Here is a 17972-nt window from a genome sequence, read left to right on the forward strand (position 1 = left end):
CGGCCTTCTGTCCAGAGATTGGTCTGCCTCAGAGCCTCAGGGATTCGGTTTTCTTCAGACTATCCATAAACTCGGTCTACTAGCTCTCTCTCAAACTCGGTCTGCCCCAGAAGACTTCGGTCTGCTGCCACAGAAAACTTCTTCTTCAGAGGAACTCAGCCTCCCTTTTACTCCTCTGTGTGCATAAACAGAAAATCTTGATCTGAGTTGGTGTCCCAAGAGGAGGACGAAATGGCCTACCTGTATTTCTAGGAGGGCCGACTTTACTTTTGGAGGAAAAAATAATTTAAATTTCAAAATTCATTTCCCCTCTCTTGAAGCCGACTTGAAATTCGATTTCATATTTATCATTTTCTTTTATTTTGGAGGGCTAGAATAGATTATGAAGACCGACCATAGCTACCAAAAAAATTGAACACTAGATTCAGATGGTTTTGTAGTTTGATTTAATTGTAGACTATAGTATGAATATTGTTAGACTCTGGGCCATTTAGAGCCTCAAGGTTAATGTATTTTTGTTCGGATGTGTATTGCACTTAGTGCCACTTTTCTATATTCCCCCTTATAATGCTATATACATGAGAAAAGTTTCCATATTGCAAGTCAAATTGCTTGGATTTACATGGGATGTACATGAAGATAAAAAAAATTATCAAAAATTTGAAATTTCTATAGATTTTTTGGTTGGCTGGTTTTGATTTTGGTTTTGGTTTTTTCACCAATTCTGGTTTTTACAGTTGACTGGTTCAGTCCTGATGACAATGATGGTAGCACAGGTTCAAGCTGAAATCTATTAAGAATATTTCATTCAGAACCAACCTGATGACTCAACAAATTCTCCGGAAGCATGGTGCCAGGCCACTATCTGGGATAGGAGGACAATACAAGGAACAAGCTACTTCATGGAAGACATCCCTGGAAAACCTGCTTGGCATATTTAACCAATTTAGAATGAGCACCAGAACTATGTTTTGTTTATGTCATTCTAATAAATATTTATTTACAATTGTAGTAATAATCTGTGTTTAGAATTAATCATAATATATACAAACAGTTTTTGAAAAGGATATAATAAGGAAAGGTCATTTAGAAATATTTGGATTAGCAAAAGTATTTTGTGGCTAGACAGGGAAACGATTACATTTGGGAAACCGGAAAATCTCCAAGTTGGATGTTCTTGTAAATTTTTGACATATTGAATGAAAGGAGGATAAGTAAAATCAGCCTGTACTCTTATGTATAATGATAAAATTACAGCCTTATTTACCAAATCAACAATTGGGTATGACTGCCAACAGTCAGAAATGAAACTAAAAAATGTTGGCATTGCATTCCTAACAAGCTGTATCCAAAACATTCTGATAAGCATGGAGAAAAATTCTTCAGCAGTTCATCTGTTAACTGTCTTGCTGCTACCATAGTGGTTATTAAAAGCTACAAAGAATGTACTTATTGCCAAAGCTCCAATAGTAAATATGTCTTTAATATTATTCCAAAAGTTATAAATGCAAGACTTAAACTTGTCATCGGTGTACAACAGTGTAACTAATTTGATTTGGATCGCCAGTTTAAGTCCAGTTATGACCTAGAAACCACACTGCATAATATGGAACTTAATTCGTTCAACACTTTCGGTTCAAGACACTTGAGGCTGAGATCTGGAGAATCCTGTAAAATTCTATCAGGAGCAGAGTAGGTATGCATAAAAAAACATATTTGCCAAGAACTGATAATATTTGACTCGAGAATGATGTAATAAAGTGACTTGCCCGTTTTACTCAAGCAATGGAAAATCACATATAATGAATAAAAGTAAAAGTGACTTCTCAACATCAACTAGAAAGTAGAACATGCGAGCTCCAATCATATAGATTCGTAAAGAGAGTACATACGGTGTATACTCCAACCTCAATGCACCATTTTGCCCCCAGCATTTGAACAAGCATTGCAAGTAATTGTGCTTGATCAGGGGATACCTGTTTCAGAAACGTAGCCCAATGTGAGAGAATATGACAATTATCTAGATATACTAACAACTAAGTTAAAGAATGTAGTTAGGAACATCAACATTATATAGGACTCGACATGGCGGCCATAAAATAAATTAATGGAGTGGCCAATTGATAAACAAATAACAAAATTTAGATTTCAATCCATGCATTTCGGACATGTAGCTTCTAATTCACTAGAGCAAAAAGAAAAGGTTAGATCTTCATTGTCATTTTTCGAAGTCTTAAACAGACTCAAATATACAAAAAGAGGAAAATGAAAGGACCAGTTAGTGATCTGTGTTGATGCCATGATGGCAGATGCCTAGGATGATTTGCCACAGGGACAACCAAGAACTTTAGAGGTGTGACCACCCAAGATGGTTACTAGAACATGATATCATGGAATTAGTGATGGAGGTTGTTTTCCTATATATTTTGATGTGAATTCTTTCATTGAGGAGCACCTTTTTAGGCATCTCATGCTGTCCAAGGAAAAGCTACATAGTTTCAGCCATTTCTCACCACTTGGGATCATCTCACACTATACAAGGCATTTCTACATATGTCGAGGCATACCTCATCAGTTTATGAGCTTTAGGCATCATCTACAAGGCAATAAAGAGGTTTATAAAGAATGTGTCTCGTGAAGATTGATATATGTCACCTACAAACTCTCTCACAACAAAGACTCTTCAAGAAAGGAATGTCCATCATTTTGAGGGTTATATTATGGTTTTCATGGCATAATAAATAGTCACATTTACAAAAGACAATGAATGACTTAGTCAAGAAGATGACTTTTGACATTTGTATCACACGTGGCATAAATAAAGAAGGACATTTGTGATGAGTGTTACCCACCAAAAAGCGGGTAACCTGTTACCACAAATCTAGCAGCCCTTGGAGAGGGAAACCCTACAAGACAAAGGCTAGACAAAGTGCTATCAATTGGGTAGAGGTCCAATGTCACCTCAACAAAAACCCCCTGCTCTTTATGGATTTTCACGATGGGAGGAGTCTCAGTAGGTGGGAGATCACTTAAATAGATACGCTAGGTATGAGGCACAAAATGATCTTGCTAGAGCTCATTCAAGAGAGAGGCTTAATAATGGTTCAAGGCTTCAAAGAAGAAAATCGCTCTCAAAGAAAACCCCTAGAAACAAGGTTCAAGACCTAGGGTTTTGGAAATTTTCGATGCCAATTGGTGTTCCTAAGGTCAAGACTAAAGAGAAAAGGTTCCTTATAATGGATACTATCTAAGATAAGGCTCATGAAACCTTCAAGAAAGTCCTCAAGTTGAGGAAAAAAAACTAGGGTTCCCCTCTTAGGGCAACACCTAGGGCAAGAGATTTTATGGATGAAATTTGAGTGGGTGCCCACCAAATTGATAGGTTAAGTAGCCTAGATCTATCTCTTGATGTTCAGGCTCTCAAATCACAAAAAAACTCCTCCCTAAAACTTCGCTCCAACCCCTAGTTTTTCTCCCTAGCCCTAAAAGCACTGAACTTTGACAAGAGAAAATTATGGAGAAAATGTAAGTTTGATCATATCATCATCAAGTGATTGGACCAGTGCCTTGTCCAATGGGTATATGGAGTCAAGGATGCTCAAGATAAGCCAAATGTATTGCTAAGGAGGGTGAAATTTGATGCCCTAGGTATCAAAATTCCAGCATTTACCCACTCAATGATAAATGGAGTTTCTTGGGAGAGCTTTAAAAGATTCACCAATAGGACCATTCATTACATGTTATGCATGAGTTACCCCAACCTTTGTTTCTCCACCCCTCTTATTACCTTTTGCTTTTTCTTGATTTTTCTTAGTATTACTGCCCAAAGTTCTAGGAAATGAGAGCATGTTTTGAATGATGTGTAGTAGTGATTACCCCTTAGGGGTGGGGCAATCCATCGACCACCAAGTGTTGGGACATGCAAGAGTTCCTTTCCATTGTTGAGAAATCAATACACTAGTAGTTTAGAGTTGATTCCTCTTACTTGATAATTACTTGTGAAATTTTGTTGGCTTTTATTTCTTTTATTATGCCTTCTTCATCAAGCAATTACCAAAATATATAATACATGAAGATCACAAGAGACAAAGAACACAAAGATGTAGGCTCCAAGCCAGGGCAAAACCCCACAAGGGGGAAAACCCAACAAATCCTCTTCTTATAGAATCAGATCAAAGTGAGATATCCAAGACCCAAAAACCAAGACCAAGACTGCCACAAAAGCCCCAAGTCATCCCTCCTTCAAGCCTTCTTCAACCAAGACAAAGATCACAAAGTCAACGCTAGTCAATGCTCTCAAGAACTGGTTAAACCCTAAAATTTTCAGACCTACAGTATCTCTAAAGTTTCAGCCTTGTAGTAGCTCTGAAATTCCACGCGTGTGAGAAAATCTTGGTTTTCTCTCTCTTTGAACTTCGCTCTCTCCTTTGACTTTCGCTCTTTCTTCCTTGATTTTCACTAGTTTTTCCTTCTCTTCTTGGCACAAAAATCGAAGTTGTGTATTTGTGATCAAATGAGGTCGAATTGCATTGTATTTATACAAGTCCAGGAGATCAAATGGCTCTCTCTCTAGGCCAACTTGTCCAACAGGGCCAACTTGGTCTTGTGGATGACAAAAATGACTTTTATTCAAATTTTTCTTTTTCTTTTGAGTTCAAATAGGACTTTGACTCAAATAGATTTTTTGGACTCAAAATGAATTTTTCTTTTGACTCAATGAACCCCAAAAGCATGAAGAATATGCTTTGACTAGAAAATAAATAATAAAAATGAATATAATAATTACATCAATAGTACATTTGAATTTTACATTTTCAACACTCCCTCTTAACTAGAGAGGTATTCATAATGACACAACAGGATACTCTCAAATTGAAATACTCTCATAAGAAGGGATTCGGATTGATAAGCATCATCAAGCATCATAATAACCAGCATTGTCAATTTCAAAATAGCAAGGCCTTGATTGACAACCTCTATCTCGCCACTAGCTCAAAGCACAATGTTGGGAGGTGTTGACCACTGGAGTGGCACCTGATGATTACATGAAGACTCCATACCCAAGGATGATCCATAGGACACTTGTACCATCAAATATCATCAGTTCATAGAGTTTTTTAACTCTACTTCTATTTTCGCATCATCTTTCTTGTAAACAGGTTCCACACCCTGGGGGAAATTGTAATAAGTGATACTAGTAATAATTAGTTTTGAGTTTGTAACGGGCCTAAGATGTTGGGACTCGATCAGCAAATGAGTACACCTTGGAGTGTTTTTTTTATCTGGTTAATTATCCCTTCTTTTTCAGAGGCAGATAATTTTATGGGTTTTTTCACTCATTTTTTACCCCAAAGCCAGGGTGACGGTTTGAAGGTTGAGCCCCTAACACATCTTAATGTCTAGAGTCGATGTATATTACCATATTAGATCACGCAAAAAAATTTGTGGAATTTCGTTAGGTCTAAGTAGTCCTTTTTTAATTTTTTAGATTTTCCGCACTGCGGAAATTACAATAAAAATTGTATTTGTAATGTAATAAGTGATGTCTAGAGAAGTTGTATGGGGTATGAGTAATGAAATTTACACCTCTCACCCTCAACTTTCTACTATGACACAGTTTGAGGAGTTCAAAAAGTGTTTTGAACCCTCAAAACCCACTTTTCCTATGTTTAGTGGGAAATCTGGCAATTAATTAAGCCAGAAATTAAATAAATGGAGAAAAAAATATCCACACATGCTAAATGTTGTGGAAATGAGGTGGAAAATTATGGAGGAGTTAAAGTGAAGTCCCAAGGTGATGTGGACTCCTAAAATCAAGGAAAGGACATGTGCTCAAATAAAATTGAATTTCTGGCATTAAATGAGAAAGTCGTTTACTTGGAAATTCAAATTTGTGAAGTTAATGCACATTTGGGAGGATTTGGGAGAATATTTGGTGGAGATTTTTGTGGGAAATTGTCCCCATATGGATTACCATCCATATACACTTGAGATTCCATCATAAAATTTGAATTTGACACACAAGGGAAGAAGAAAATGATGTCCACTTGCCAAAATTTGATTTTTACACTTGGCATTGGAGCTCCATTCAACAAATTCGAATCTCTTTGGCATTGTCACCTCATGCCACTTGTTTAATCACTTCTACATTAAGATTGGCTCCCATAGTTCTTTATAATAGAGCTTTGAGCTCTCATTTGTATCATATTGTTACTAACTATTGTGGTTGCGGAAGCGTTGGTGCCTTGTACACTTTCAAAAATATCAATAAAGACTTTGGAGTTTCATTCATGAGGTGTTCCTCCTTTGAGAGTGTGATGAATTGTTGATCATTGGTATAATTCCTTTTACTCATGCTCTGATCTTATTTGTTTCCATATGCTCTTGTAGAGTTGTTAATGTAGAGCTATCTTGCATTGACATTTGCTTTAGAAGTATGCTCTAGGTATAGAATGCTCTAGTTGGTTTTAAATAAATCTCTAGAGTTTCTTATCATTGTTTATTGCTAAATCTATATAGAACTAATTCTTGATTGAAGTTTTGTAGAAGGAACATCTTGTTGGGATCATAGAATCAAGCGTGAGGTGAAGTCTTTGAAGAGACCAACCCACTCTTGATACATTCTTAAGAAGCTCTCATGTGTTCTTTGAGTCTTCGTAGTCTTATCTTACAAAGTGGTTTTGCAAGAGTTTTGGCACATAGCTTGTACACAAGCCGAGCACTTTTAAATTTAAATCAGTTTAAAAAAAAAACATTGTACTTCATTTCTTTCATTTACTATCTAAGAGCTTGAAGATGGCCAAGCAAAGACGAGAGTTTACTCTCACTCTTTAGCTTAGCCTTTTGTAAATTATAATTGTACATATACATTTTATCTTGTTGATTTTTTCACTAATACTTAACTTATTTTGCAGTCATTGTTTGGATTGTTCTAAATTATAATTGTACATATACATTTTATCTTGTTGATTTTTTCACTAATACTTAACTTATTTTGCAGTCATTGTTTGGATTGTTTGCTAACTCTTGTGTGGCATATTTTGAAGAGCAACCTCCCGCAACATCTAACAAGTGTTTGCAGGGCCTTTGGCAAATGTTGGGGGTTCGATTTCCAAGGATGTTGTGAGCCCTTTTGAGGCTTATTTTGGCCAAGTCAAGTTCACTAGAGGGCTGCCCATTTTCCTCTCTAAGCCGTGGGCATTTGGAGGAAACTCACACCTTGTTTCCCTTGCATAAGTTTTGTGAGATCTTGTCACTACATTCTCAAGAAAGGAGGTCTAGTGTCCAAGTTTCAGGCAATTATTGTGAAGATTCTCCTTGAAGTTTAGTTGAGGACTTTGAAGGGCCCTTTTCTCATTGTAATATTAATAAAAGATCTAATTTGCTCGTGGGAGCTTGGGATTTCTCCCATGGTATCCTATCTCCCCATTTAGAGGGAGGCTTCTCTCGGGTGGATTGACATTTGCAAGGTTTAAGCTTTCATACTTCATTCACTTACATGCATGCTTTAATTGGGAATTAACAAAACCTCGCTATCACATTTCATTAAGTTAAAGTTTGTTACAATTTCATTTGAGCTTTGCATTCTCTATATCATTGTTGTTTGAAGCTACAAGCTTACACTTTACTTTGGGCAATTCATCTTTTACATGCAAGCATTTTATATTCTTAACAAACTTTGATTTGTTTCCATTTACCTTGGCAAATTGTTTCATGAGCACTTGAATACATGATTCAATTTTATGTTACATTGTTATCTTGAATATTCGAGCAATTTATTGTCAGTCTATTTGAAACAAATTTTACTCTCAAGCAAATTACTTGTATCATTTGAATTCATTGATGAGACACATGCAACACTTGTAAGCTAATTTTATTCCTCCAGTTGAAGTTATAATTGCAACTTATGTTGAACACTATTTCATTTTCAAACATAGAAAATCAATCTCTTTGAAGCATTTGCATGTAGCATTATTTTAATTTGGGGAATTAACACAATTTGCATTTCATCTAGGCATTTTAGTGTAGGAAGACCCCAAGCCTCATTAAAATTTTACCTCCAGCATAAGTTGGTTGAAGTAAACATCTTAGGGATCCTCTACTCCTCTATTGACTCCTCAATGTGAGATCCATATCTTTGGGCGAGGGTGAGGTCTAAGAATTGAAGAGTTAAATTGTAATCTTGTTGTAGAGATAATTAATAAAATTAACCAAGAGCACTTTCCATTACATTACTTTACTTGTCTCTTGATGGTTTGAGTTTTCATATGCAAAGTCTATTCCAAAAGCAAGTATTGTAATCCTTTCAAACAAGTGTTTTTTTTCATGCTTCAAGTCTAAGTGCATATTGATGTCTTGGTTTAGCACTTTCTTTCTTTTACATTTCCAAGTTAATTACTATTTTTTGGGTTTTGGCAAGATATGTTTCACGGGTTTTGATTTATAAAGTTGATTATCTCAAAAGCATTTTGTATCTTACATATCTTGTGCTAACAATTCTTATTTACATTTCAGGGTTACTTCGCTTTCTCTTTTGAGAGCATTGCATTTAACTTTGAGCAAATTCCTTAAAAGGCACTAGTTTTATGGTTTTTGTGATATTAATGATCAGCATTGTCATTTCAAGTAGCTCACTTCATATTTGCTCGTAAATCCTTAAAAGTAATCCATTTTTGTTATGTACCTAGGGGGGTAATATGGGGTACCTCCCTTGGTACCCCATATTACCCCCAATGTTATGTACCTAGGGGGGATAATATGGGGTAGCAAGGGAGGTACCCAAGGTAATAATGTAATAATGGGAGGGGCCATAGTAATAAATAAGGTGGTTAACCCATGTCATGTAAGGGACCACAAGTAGTTAATAATAATGTAAGGGGCCCATGGTATTAGTTGATGGTATGAGGAAACCATGGTAATGATACATGGTATTGTATGTATGAGGCCTATATAAAGGCTAGAGACTCCATATGAAGATGAAGTGAAGTATTCTTGTATGAACAGGCATATGGCTTATGGAGTGTTCTCCTTCCTTAAGGAGTGAATGTATGGTGTTGCCCTACCTTAAGGGTTTGATCAATAAAGAATCATTTCATATTATTTCTGGGTTTATTTGCATTGTCTTATATTTTCATATCAGATCCATAATATTTCTGGGTTAGATCTACAACAAGTGGTATCAGAGCATTTTCTTGGGCAAACCGTGGAGAATTTTTTTTTATTTATTTTTGCAGGGATTTTTTGGGTGGCAAATTTACAGATCAGATCTGTACGTTTTGGTTCAAGATCTGCAGAATCTAATTGCAGATCTGTATTCCTTGTGAAAAAATAGCTGATTTCAAAAAAAAAATCGGTTGAATCGGAGTCCGGATGAAGGAGATATCGTTGATCTAAAAATCAGTGGGGTTGCAGAGAATTTTTAGGGCCAGCGAATTTGCGGCGCAGATCTGGACGTCCTTGTGCCAGATCTGTAAGATCTAATTGTAGATCTGGAATCCTTGTGACAAAACACCTGATTTCAAAAAAAAAATCAGGCGAATCGGAGTCCGGATGAGGAAGATATCGCTGATTTAAAATCAGCTCTTTTTTCAGAAATTTTGGGTGACGGCGGGAAAGTTGCAGCGCAGATCTGGAATTCTAGTGCCTGGATCAAAATTTCTATCACATGGGCAGATGCAGAATGATGGTTCCATTTCTAAAAACAGGTCATAATAAGGATTCTGAGCAATATTGACGGATTTGTGGCCATTTCAAATTTTCGCCAAGTTTTTTCAAAACCCTCTTCATGGCTTCTAGCAAGATTCTATATTTTACAGGAACAGATGATGGTCCTACTATTGAAGAATTTATACAAAGATACAAGTCCTCACATGGGAAATATTGGAGGCTTCCAATAACATGTAGTATGAGAGATGAGGCAAAAAATTGGTGGTTATCATTTGACCACCAGCAGTTGACCAACATTTCAGATGCAGAATTTGAAAAAGTCTTTTTGGACAAATGGTCTCGGGCTAGAAAAAAGGAGAATGAGACACATAAGGGTTTAATTGCTACGGGTGTCTCCTTATTGCAGGTTCATGGATTGATTCAGAAGGAGAAAATCATTGTGTATATAAATCCGAGTTGCAAGCAAAATCTCATAAATATCAACTTGACAAAGAAATTGCAAGTCCCAGCAAAAACAAATTGAACATACACAGGTGGATGATAAGGATGTGCAAATCTATAAGGATCTGAAGCTTTTTATGGATAAGTATGTGTTTCATGGTGATTTTTATGCTTCAGAGATGGATAATATCGATGTTGTTTTGGGATATCCTTGGATGGAATCTGTGGGTACTATCAATATTAATGTGCAAAAGAAATTCTTGAAGCTATGGTATAAAAAGAAGAAAATTACATTACAGGATATTTCCATCCATAAACAGGTAGAGTCTACGGAGGTTGATGCACAAGATGTTACAGGGACTGACATATCAGATGATGAGCAGTTGATGGTCGACAATCAAACACAAACAGAGGCTGAAGAAGAAAAGGTTACAGGTGTTGATATATCTGAGGACGATTCAGTGGTTGAAGTCATATTAAAAAAGAAGACACCACAAGAGGCACCACAGCAAGGTGAAGTAAAGAAAAAGCCATCGTGGGTTAAAACTTCAACATATCATCACCCACATCACCCAGCAAGACAACAATCAAGATGGCAACCAATTAGCCACATGGACAACAAACCCCGCAGGACAGATCGAGAGGAACAAAGATCCACCTACTACACTTCCACACAGAAGAGCTACCGCAGTCAACTTCCATCTCAAGCGAGCGAGGCACCAGCGAGATTGAGGGTTCACCTTTCTCTTGGATGGCTAGATGCACGTGCATGGTATCAGTGGACTACTCTCTTGAGTAGATCTTATTATTTATGTTCTTCCCATGTTTCGGGGACGAAACATGTTTAGGGGGGTGGAATGTTATGTACCTAGGGGGGGATAATATGGGGTACCAAGGGAGGTACCCAAGGTAATAATGTAATAATGGGATGGGCCATAGTAATAAATAAGATGGTTAACCCATGTCATGTAAGGGACCACAAGTAGTTAATAATAATGTAATGGGCCCATGGTATTAGTGATGGTATGAGGGAACCATGGTAATGATGCATGGTATTGTATGTATGAGACCTATATAAAGGCTAGAGACTCCACATGGAGAAATATGAAGAGAAGTATTATTGTATGAACAGGCATACGGCTTGTGGAGTGTTCTCCTTCCTTAAGGAGTGAATGTATGGTGTTGCCCTACCTTAAGGGTTTTGATAATAAAGAAGCATTTCTCTCTATTTTGATCTTGTTATTCTTGGGTTATTTTCTATTCTCATATATTTTTGGTATTAGATCTACACCAAGTGGTATCAGAGCACTTTCTTGGCCAACCGTGGAGAATTTTTTTTTATTTATTTTTGCAGGGATTTTTTGGGTGGCGAATTTGCAGATCAGATCTGTACGTTTTGGTTCAAGATATGCAGAATCTAATTGTAGATCTGTATTCCTTGTGAAAAAATAGCCGATTTCAAAAAAAAAATCGGTTGAATCGGAGTCTGGATGAAGGAGATATCGCTGATCTAAAAATTTTGTAGCTCTGATACCAATTGTTGTAGCTCTGATACCACTTGTTGTAGATCTAACCCATAAACATTATAGATCTGATATAAAAATGTAAAACAATGCAAATAAACCCAGAAATAAGATGAAATGATACTTTATTGATCAAACCCTTAAGGTAGGGCAACACCATACATTCACTCCTTAAGGAAGGAGAACACTCCACAAGCCATATGCCTGTTCATACAATAATACTTCTCTTCTTCCTATGGAGTCTCTAGCCTCTATATAGGCCATTACCATGGTTTCCTCATACCATCAACTAATACCATGGGCCCATTACATTATTATTAACTACTTGTGGTCCCTTACATGACATGGGTTAACCACCTTATTTATTACTATGGCCCATCCCATTATTACATTATTACCTTGGGTACCTCCCTTGGTACCCCATATTACCCCCCTAGGTACATAACAATTTTCATTATAACACTCTCTTAGAAACCCACATATTTTAACTTAACTTTTCATTAGGGACCACCCCCCTTAGCTAACCTAGGAGATAGCTCAAACGGAGAGAGTTGGGATTAGTGTGACAACCCCTTCTCTAAGTTCCTTGCCACTAACCACACCTTTTGGGGTTGAAGGTTTTTCTCACTAACTTGTAGGTAGGTGTAGGTGGCAGGGTCAACAAGGAGGCATACATTTGGACACCACCACCACCTCTCAAGGCATATACCCCATCTAGATATTCACCAAGTATATCCTTACAGGACTATTCTTATCTTGGATATCACCCATCCTCAAAGAATATCGGTCCTCAAGACTACTCTTATTTTGGATACCCTATCCTCAAAGAGTATCAGTCCTCGGGACTACTCTTATCTTGGATACATTTCCTCAAGAAGTATCAGTCCCAGATGCTTATCCAATCCACCATTCTCCCTACCAGTGCCTTCACTAGGCTTACGATTGTTAGTCCTGGCCATAGTGCATGACACATGGAGAATACGGTGTCCACTCTCACTCCCTCTCGATTAGGGAGGAACAACCACAAGCCTAAGCTTGTCTCATAAAATACTCATCAATGTATTGGCTACATGTACTTCCGTGGAGATCTATTGTAGCTAATTTGGCTCCTAACTGCATCACACTCTTGAATCATAAAACACTTTGACCTTATTAGTTCTCTGACAATCTTCATCTAACTTTGAATCCAACATGTCAACAAGTAAGAGAAAGATTCTTCGGCGAAAATCACATGGAAAATGACAAATGGTATTCCATGTGATTTTCGCCGAAGAATCTTTCTCTAACTTGATATGGATCACAGAAGCCTGAACTCTATTATGTCAACAAGTAGTTCAGCAAACATCTTACGGAGCCAAAAATTTTAACGCACAAGTCTTCACATATTATTTTCTCGTGATAGGGTTTTGCTTTCATGCCTTTTCCAAGAAATTATATTAGTTTCCAGTAATTGTTGAAGTGTGTAGCTCGAGAGGTATTCCACAAAACCCTAGGAGGTGGGCTTGTGTGAGCTTAATCACAAATGGGTTTGTGGGCAAAGAACCCGAGAGAAGAGTTTTAAAATTCTAAAAAGAAAATTAAAAAGAAAAATTAAACTCCTAAGTCTAAGAAGATCAAAACCCCTAAGATCTAGAGGGTTCCAAAGAGGCTTAGGGAGATATATTTAAGGAGGCCTTAGGACAAGGCTATTCATCAAGTGAGAGGAAGCTCGTTTGAACAAGGAGGGCTAGTAGAGATGTAGTCCAAAGGAAGCCGAGCTTGGAGGCCAAGTAGGGTTCGCGGGGAGGCCGAAGTCATCCATCCAAGTGCAACGAAAGGCAGTGAAGAAGTCTCAAGGAGAGCCGCAGCTGGAAAGAGGGTTTCTATCATAGGATGCTTGCTCTTATGGAGGTATTCTTAAGCACTAGCAACTGAGTAATTCCCAGAATTTTTGTTGAACCGTGAGGAGTTCTGCGGGCCTAGTTTTGGGCATGAAAAGGTGACTAAGGCCTGTTACCTTGCCAAGAAGGGGCCACAGAATGGTGTGCCTTGCCGCTGGAAATAGGAAGGGTCGTAAGGCCTAAATCACTGTCTAGATTGTAAAAAGAGGGTCGCAAGCACTAGTGTGCATGGTAGGAGGTCCAAAGGGCCTAGATGATTGCAGCCAGGAAGGTCGAGCACCCTCAAAACCTCTGTGCAGCAAAAGAGTGGCCTACGTGGCCTCGTTGCTGTGGAACAGCCCTAGAAGAATGAGGTCATGTGATTGTCCAAGGTGATTAGTGTCTTCGGCAAGTAGGTTGAATAGTTAGGACTATGTGGAGCTGCTAGAAGAGGGCTAGAGCCATGGAAGAATTTCTAAGTGGATAGGTAACTGTTCCAAGGCTTGGGAACAACAGTTTTGATGCCTTAGTATAGGGTTTTTCAGTGCATGTACAGTCACCCAAAATCAAACCCAAAAGTCTGCCCTAAATCCTGTCTTGCTCGCAAGGGTTGAAGAAGAGGGTCGAGTCCCTTGCAGTACCAGTCTATCTCCATTTGAAGGTTGAATGCATCAAGTCATTTGCATTAGGTCTGTGGGAGAATGTGTAAGAAGAATAGTAAGCACAGTGGACAGAAGTAGGGTGCTACTGAGGGTTGGAACTGTCATAAAGAGGAACAAAGTTATGAGGTTTTTTCAGTGTATGGACAACAGATTGGAAGTTGCCTTAGTTCTATGTGATTTAAGGGTCAAATAACAAGTATGAGGGCAGATCTACAAGCCCTAAGTGAGGAAAATTCTAAGGGTCCTAGACGTGAGCAGTTTGAGGGACAAATTGCAGTATAGAGAGCAGAATTCTTGAAGCCCTAGATCAGTCAAGGAGATGATTGAAGATGGGTTGATCTGAAGCATAAGAAGCAGTGTAGGAACAGTGGTGCAGGATTGGTGTCCAGATTGGACATTTGGATGTTAGCTTAAGAGTAGATTGTAGGATTGCAGTGGTTGTTGTATTGTAGCCCTAAGTGCAAACTTGAGAAGGACCTTAAGCATTCTAGAAGAGGCAGAATTATTGAGCTCAGGGACTATAACTAAGAGAGTCAGATTGATAGCCCTAGTTCACTATGTAGAGATGGAATTCTACAGTGAGAGTGGGCAGCCTTTGTGCCCTAGACTTGTCTTTATATAGCAGCAGAGGAAGGAAGAAGTGGGCAACCCAAGAGCTATTCACAAACAGAGTTGTGAACAACTAACAAAAGTCCCTAAGTTTTGCAGACCTTGAAGGACAAAGGAGCGGCTAAAGGGCGGAGTGACTTGGTCGAGTCCAGTGACCTAAAGGAGCAGGTTTCATTAATAGAGGCGGATTGAGGAGTTGTAGGATGTGTTCAAGACACTTCCACTCAAAGGGCTGCATGGCTACCACATCAACAAGTAGACCAAGTGTTGTCTTGTTCAGGGTAGATTGGTGGTCATAAGTGTTGACACCAAGCCCTAGTTTGTATTCTTGTATCAGTTATTGTCTGAGGGCCATGATCCATGTTACCAGAGCCCTAGACTATTGTATTATAGCGTGTTAATATAACAAAGAATGGTTGAAAAAAAAAGGTTAGAAATTGTCATGTGTGCTAGTTGATTCACTGATGTGTGTAAATTTCGTTATGCAATGTAGGATCGTTGTGGCATTTGGGTATGTTTGTGTCAGAGATTCTAAGACCACACCTAAATTCTCATATGCTATGGAAAATTCAACATGGTATCAAAGCCAAGTTTGAAGGGCCAGTGGATCAGAGTGTGCACAGTGGAAGCAAATTGAGCCAGTGGAGATTGAGTAGATTCAGAGGGAGTCTAGCTTCAGAGGGAGCATCCCTATGGAAGTTTGAGATCTTTAGCTTTTGATGAGGCAGAGACAGTGAGCCATTCTACAGGGTATGTTGTAGTGATGGATGCCAGATGAGCTAGTGTCGTCGGAGAGTTCCAAGTAGTGGAAGTACCTCCCTCACTAAGACGGAGTGTTGAAGTGCGTAGCTCGAGAGGTATTCCACAAAATCTTAGGAGGTGGGTTTGTGTGCAAAGAACCTGAGAGAAGGGGTTTTAGACCCGAGAAGTGGTTTAAAATTCTATAAAAAAAAATAAAAATAATAAATAATAAATAAATAAAATCCTGAGTCTAAGAGGATCAAAGCCCCTAAGATCTAGAGGGTTCCAAAGAGGCTTAGGGAGATCTATTTAAGGAGGCCTTAGGAGAAGACTATTCATCAAGTGAGAGGGAGATCACTTGAACAAGGAGGACTAGTAGAGATGTAGTCAAAAGGAGGTCGAGCTTAGAGGCCGAGTAGAGCTACAAGGGAGGTCAAAGTCATCCATCCAAGTGCAACGAAAGGCAGTGAAGAAGTCTCAAGGAGAGCCGCAGGTGGAAGGAGAGTTTCTATCTTAGGATGCTCGCCCTTATGGAGGTATTCTTCAGCCCTAGCAGCAGAGTTATTCCCAAAAGTTTTGTTGAACTGTGAGGAGGGTCGTAGGCCTAGTTTTGGGCAGGAAGAGGTGACCAAGAGGCCTGTTTACCTTGCCAAGAAGGGGCCGCAGAATAGTGTGTCTTGCCACTGGAAAGAGGAAGGGGCGTAAGGCCTAAATCACTGTCAATATTGCAGGAATAGGGCCGCAAGCCCTAGTGTGCATGGTAGGAGGTCCAAAGGGCCTAGATTATTGCAACCAGGAAGGTCAAGCACCCTCAGAACCTTAGCGCAGCAAAAGAGTGGCCTACATGGCCTAGTAGATGTGGAACAACCCTATAAGAATGAGGTTGTGTGACCGTCCAAGATGACTAGAGTCTTTGGCAAGTAGGTCGAATAGCTAGGACTATGTGGAGCTGTTGGAAGAGGATTAGAGCCATGGAAGAATCGCTAAGTGGAGAGGCTGTTCCAAGGCTTGGGAACAACAGTTTTGATGTAGGAATTTACAAGGTAAGATCCTCAAATAGAACACCAAAGGACACCGCTCACAAGCAGATCACAGATCAATACAGCAGTATTCTTGACTTGGTTAAAACCCTCAAAGAGGGAAACAATGCACGGCCTGAGCCAACACTGCCACCTCAGGGAATTTATTAATAAAAGAAAGAAAATTTACATAAGCTTCTCTCATGAATGGTCACCCTACAAATGACCCTCCATGTTCTTTAAATAGAGATCGTGTATTAATCGGGTGTTAAGCCACGGATCAAGTGTTAGTAATACCGAGGAGAGAATGAACTGTTGGATCACTTCATGTCTAGAACATATCGTGACCATCGAATTGTAAGTTACAAATGTACATAGTAAAGAAACACACTTTACCTAACTCTACATTAGACCAAGTTATACTTAACTATTTCCTATGTGTCAGAATATCCTAACATCCCCCCTTAAGAACAACTTGGGATAGGATTGAAGGATGTACAAATATTACACAATAGGAGAAGGAAAGAGGCATTAGAACCTATCCCCCCTTAGGGACAACTTCTTGAACTCCAACCATAAATCGAAGTTTAGTAAACTTCACCTCTATGAGAGCCTTTGTAAAGATGTTTACAACTTGATCATCGGTTGAACAATATTGCACTTCAAGAACATGGTCATGAATGAGCTTTCTGATGAAGTGCATGTGTAGTTCAATGTGTTTGCTGCGTTGATGTTGGACTGAATCTTTTCATAGTTGAATGGCACTCTGATTATCACACCAAAGTGTAGTCGGATACTGTTGTTGAAAGCCAAACTCTGACAGGATCTGAGGAAGCCACAGGGCTTCCTTACTAGCTTCTACGACGCCACGATATTCTGCTTCTACTAAAGAAAGAGAAATGGCACTTTGTTTCTTGCAAACCCATGTAATAGGTCCAGAACCAAGGGTGAAGACATAACCTGCAGTAGACTTTCGATCATCAGGGTCACCATGTAATATCCCGTTTCCGAGATATTCCCCAAACCCCAGTGAACTCCAACCAAATACGTATAAATGATATAATAACTGGGAAGCTCAAAGTGATGAAAATAACAATGGTGCAACATATAACAATCTAACCATGAGATACAAGTAGATACACAAGAAATGCAGAGAGAAATGCTAAGCCATTTTATTATACTGAGTAATAGAATGAGTACAGGAGGTGATCAGAAAGATGGTACCTCGACTTTCACAAGGCAAGTGAAGAAATACACTCAGAATAGCAAAGGAATGGCCTCTCTCGGAACTGGGTCCAAGCCGCTGGAGAACTGTTGTGCTGCTGCTGCTACTAGAAATCAAATGAGGATTTGGGGTTGTTCCCCTCCTCAGAAAATACTGAAACTCTGGAATCGAATTCTACTCAAGAAACCCAGAAAAACCCAGAAAGCTTTCCTGAAATGGCCGACCCC

At 38.8% G+C, this 17972-nt stretch overlaps 1 protein-coding gene across 4 annotated transcripts in view; it reads right to left on the minus strand.

The window, feature by feature from the left end:
- The window catches only part of LOC149218269 (uncharacterized), a 410979-nt gene that overhangs the window by 281240 nt on the left and 111767 nt on the right, over positions 1 to 17972 (minus strand). For all 4 annotated transcript variants that reach the window (XM_089382376.1, XM_089382377.1, XM_089382375.1 and 1 more), the window contains exon 3: positions 1893 to 1976. In XM_089382376.1, the coding sequence (XP_089238502.1) occupies positions 1893 to 1976 (84 nt within the window). The remainder of the gene's footprint in view (positions 1 to 1892; positions 1977 to 17972) is intronic.

This window comes from Pinus tabuliformis, chromosome Q, assembly GCF_031772625.1.
Source record: "Pinus tabuliformis cultivar Carrire ecotype Pingquan chromosome Q, CPIR1, whole genome shotgun sequence".
In the NCBI taxonomy this organism is placed as follows: Eukaryota; Viridiplantae; Streptophyta; class Pinopsida; order Pinales; family Pinaceae; genus Pinus; species Pinus tabuliformis.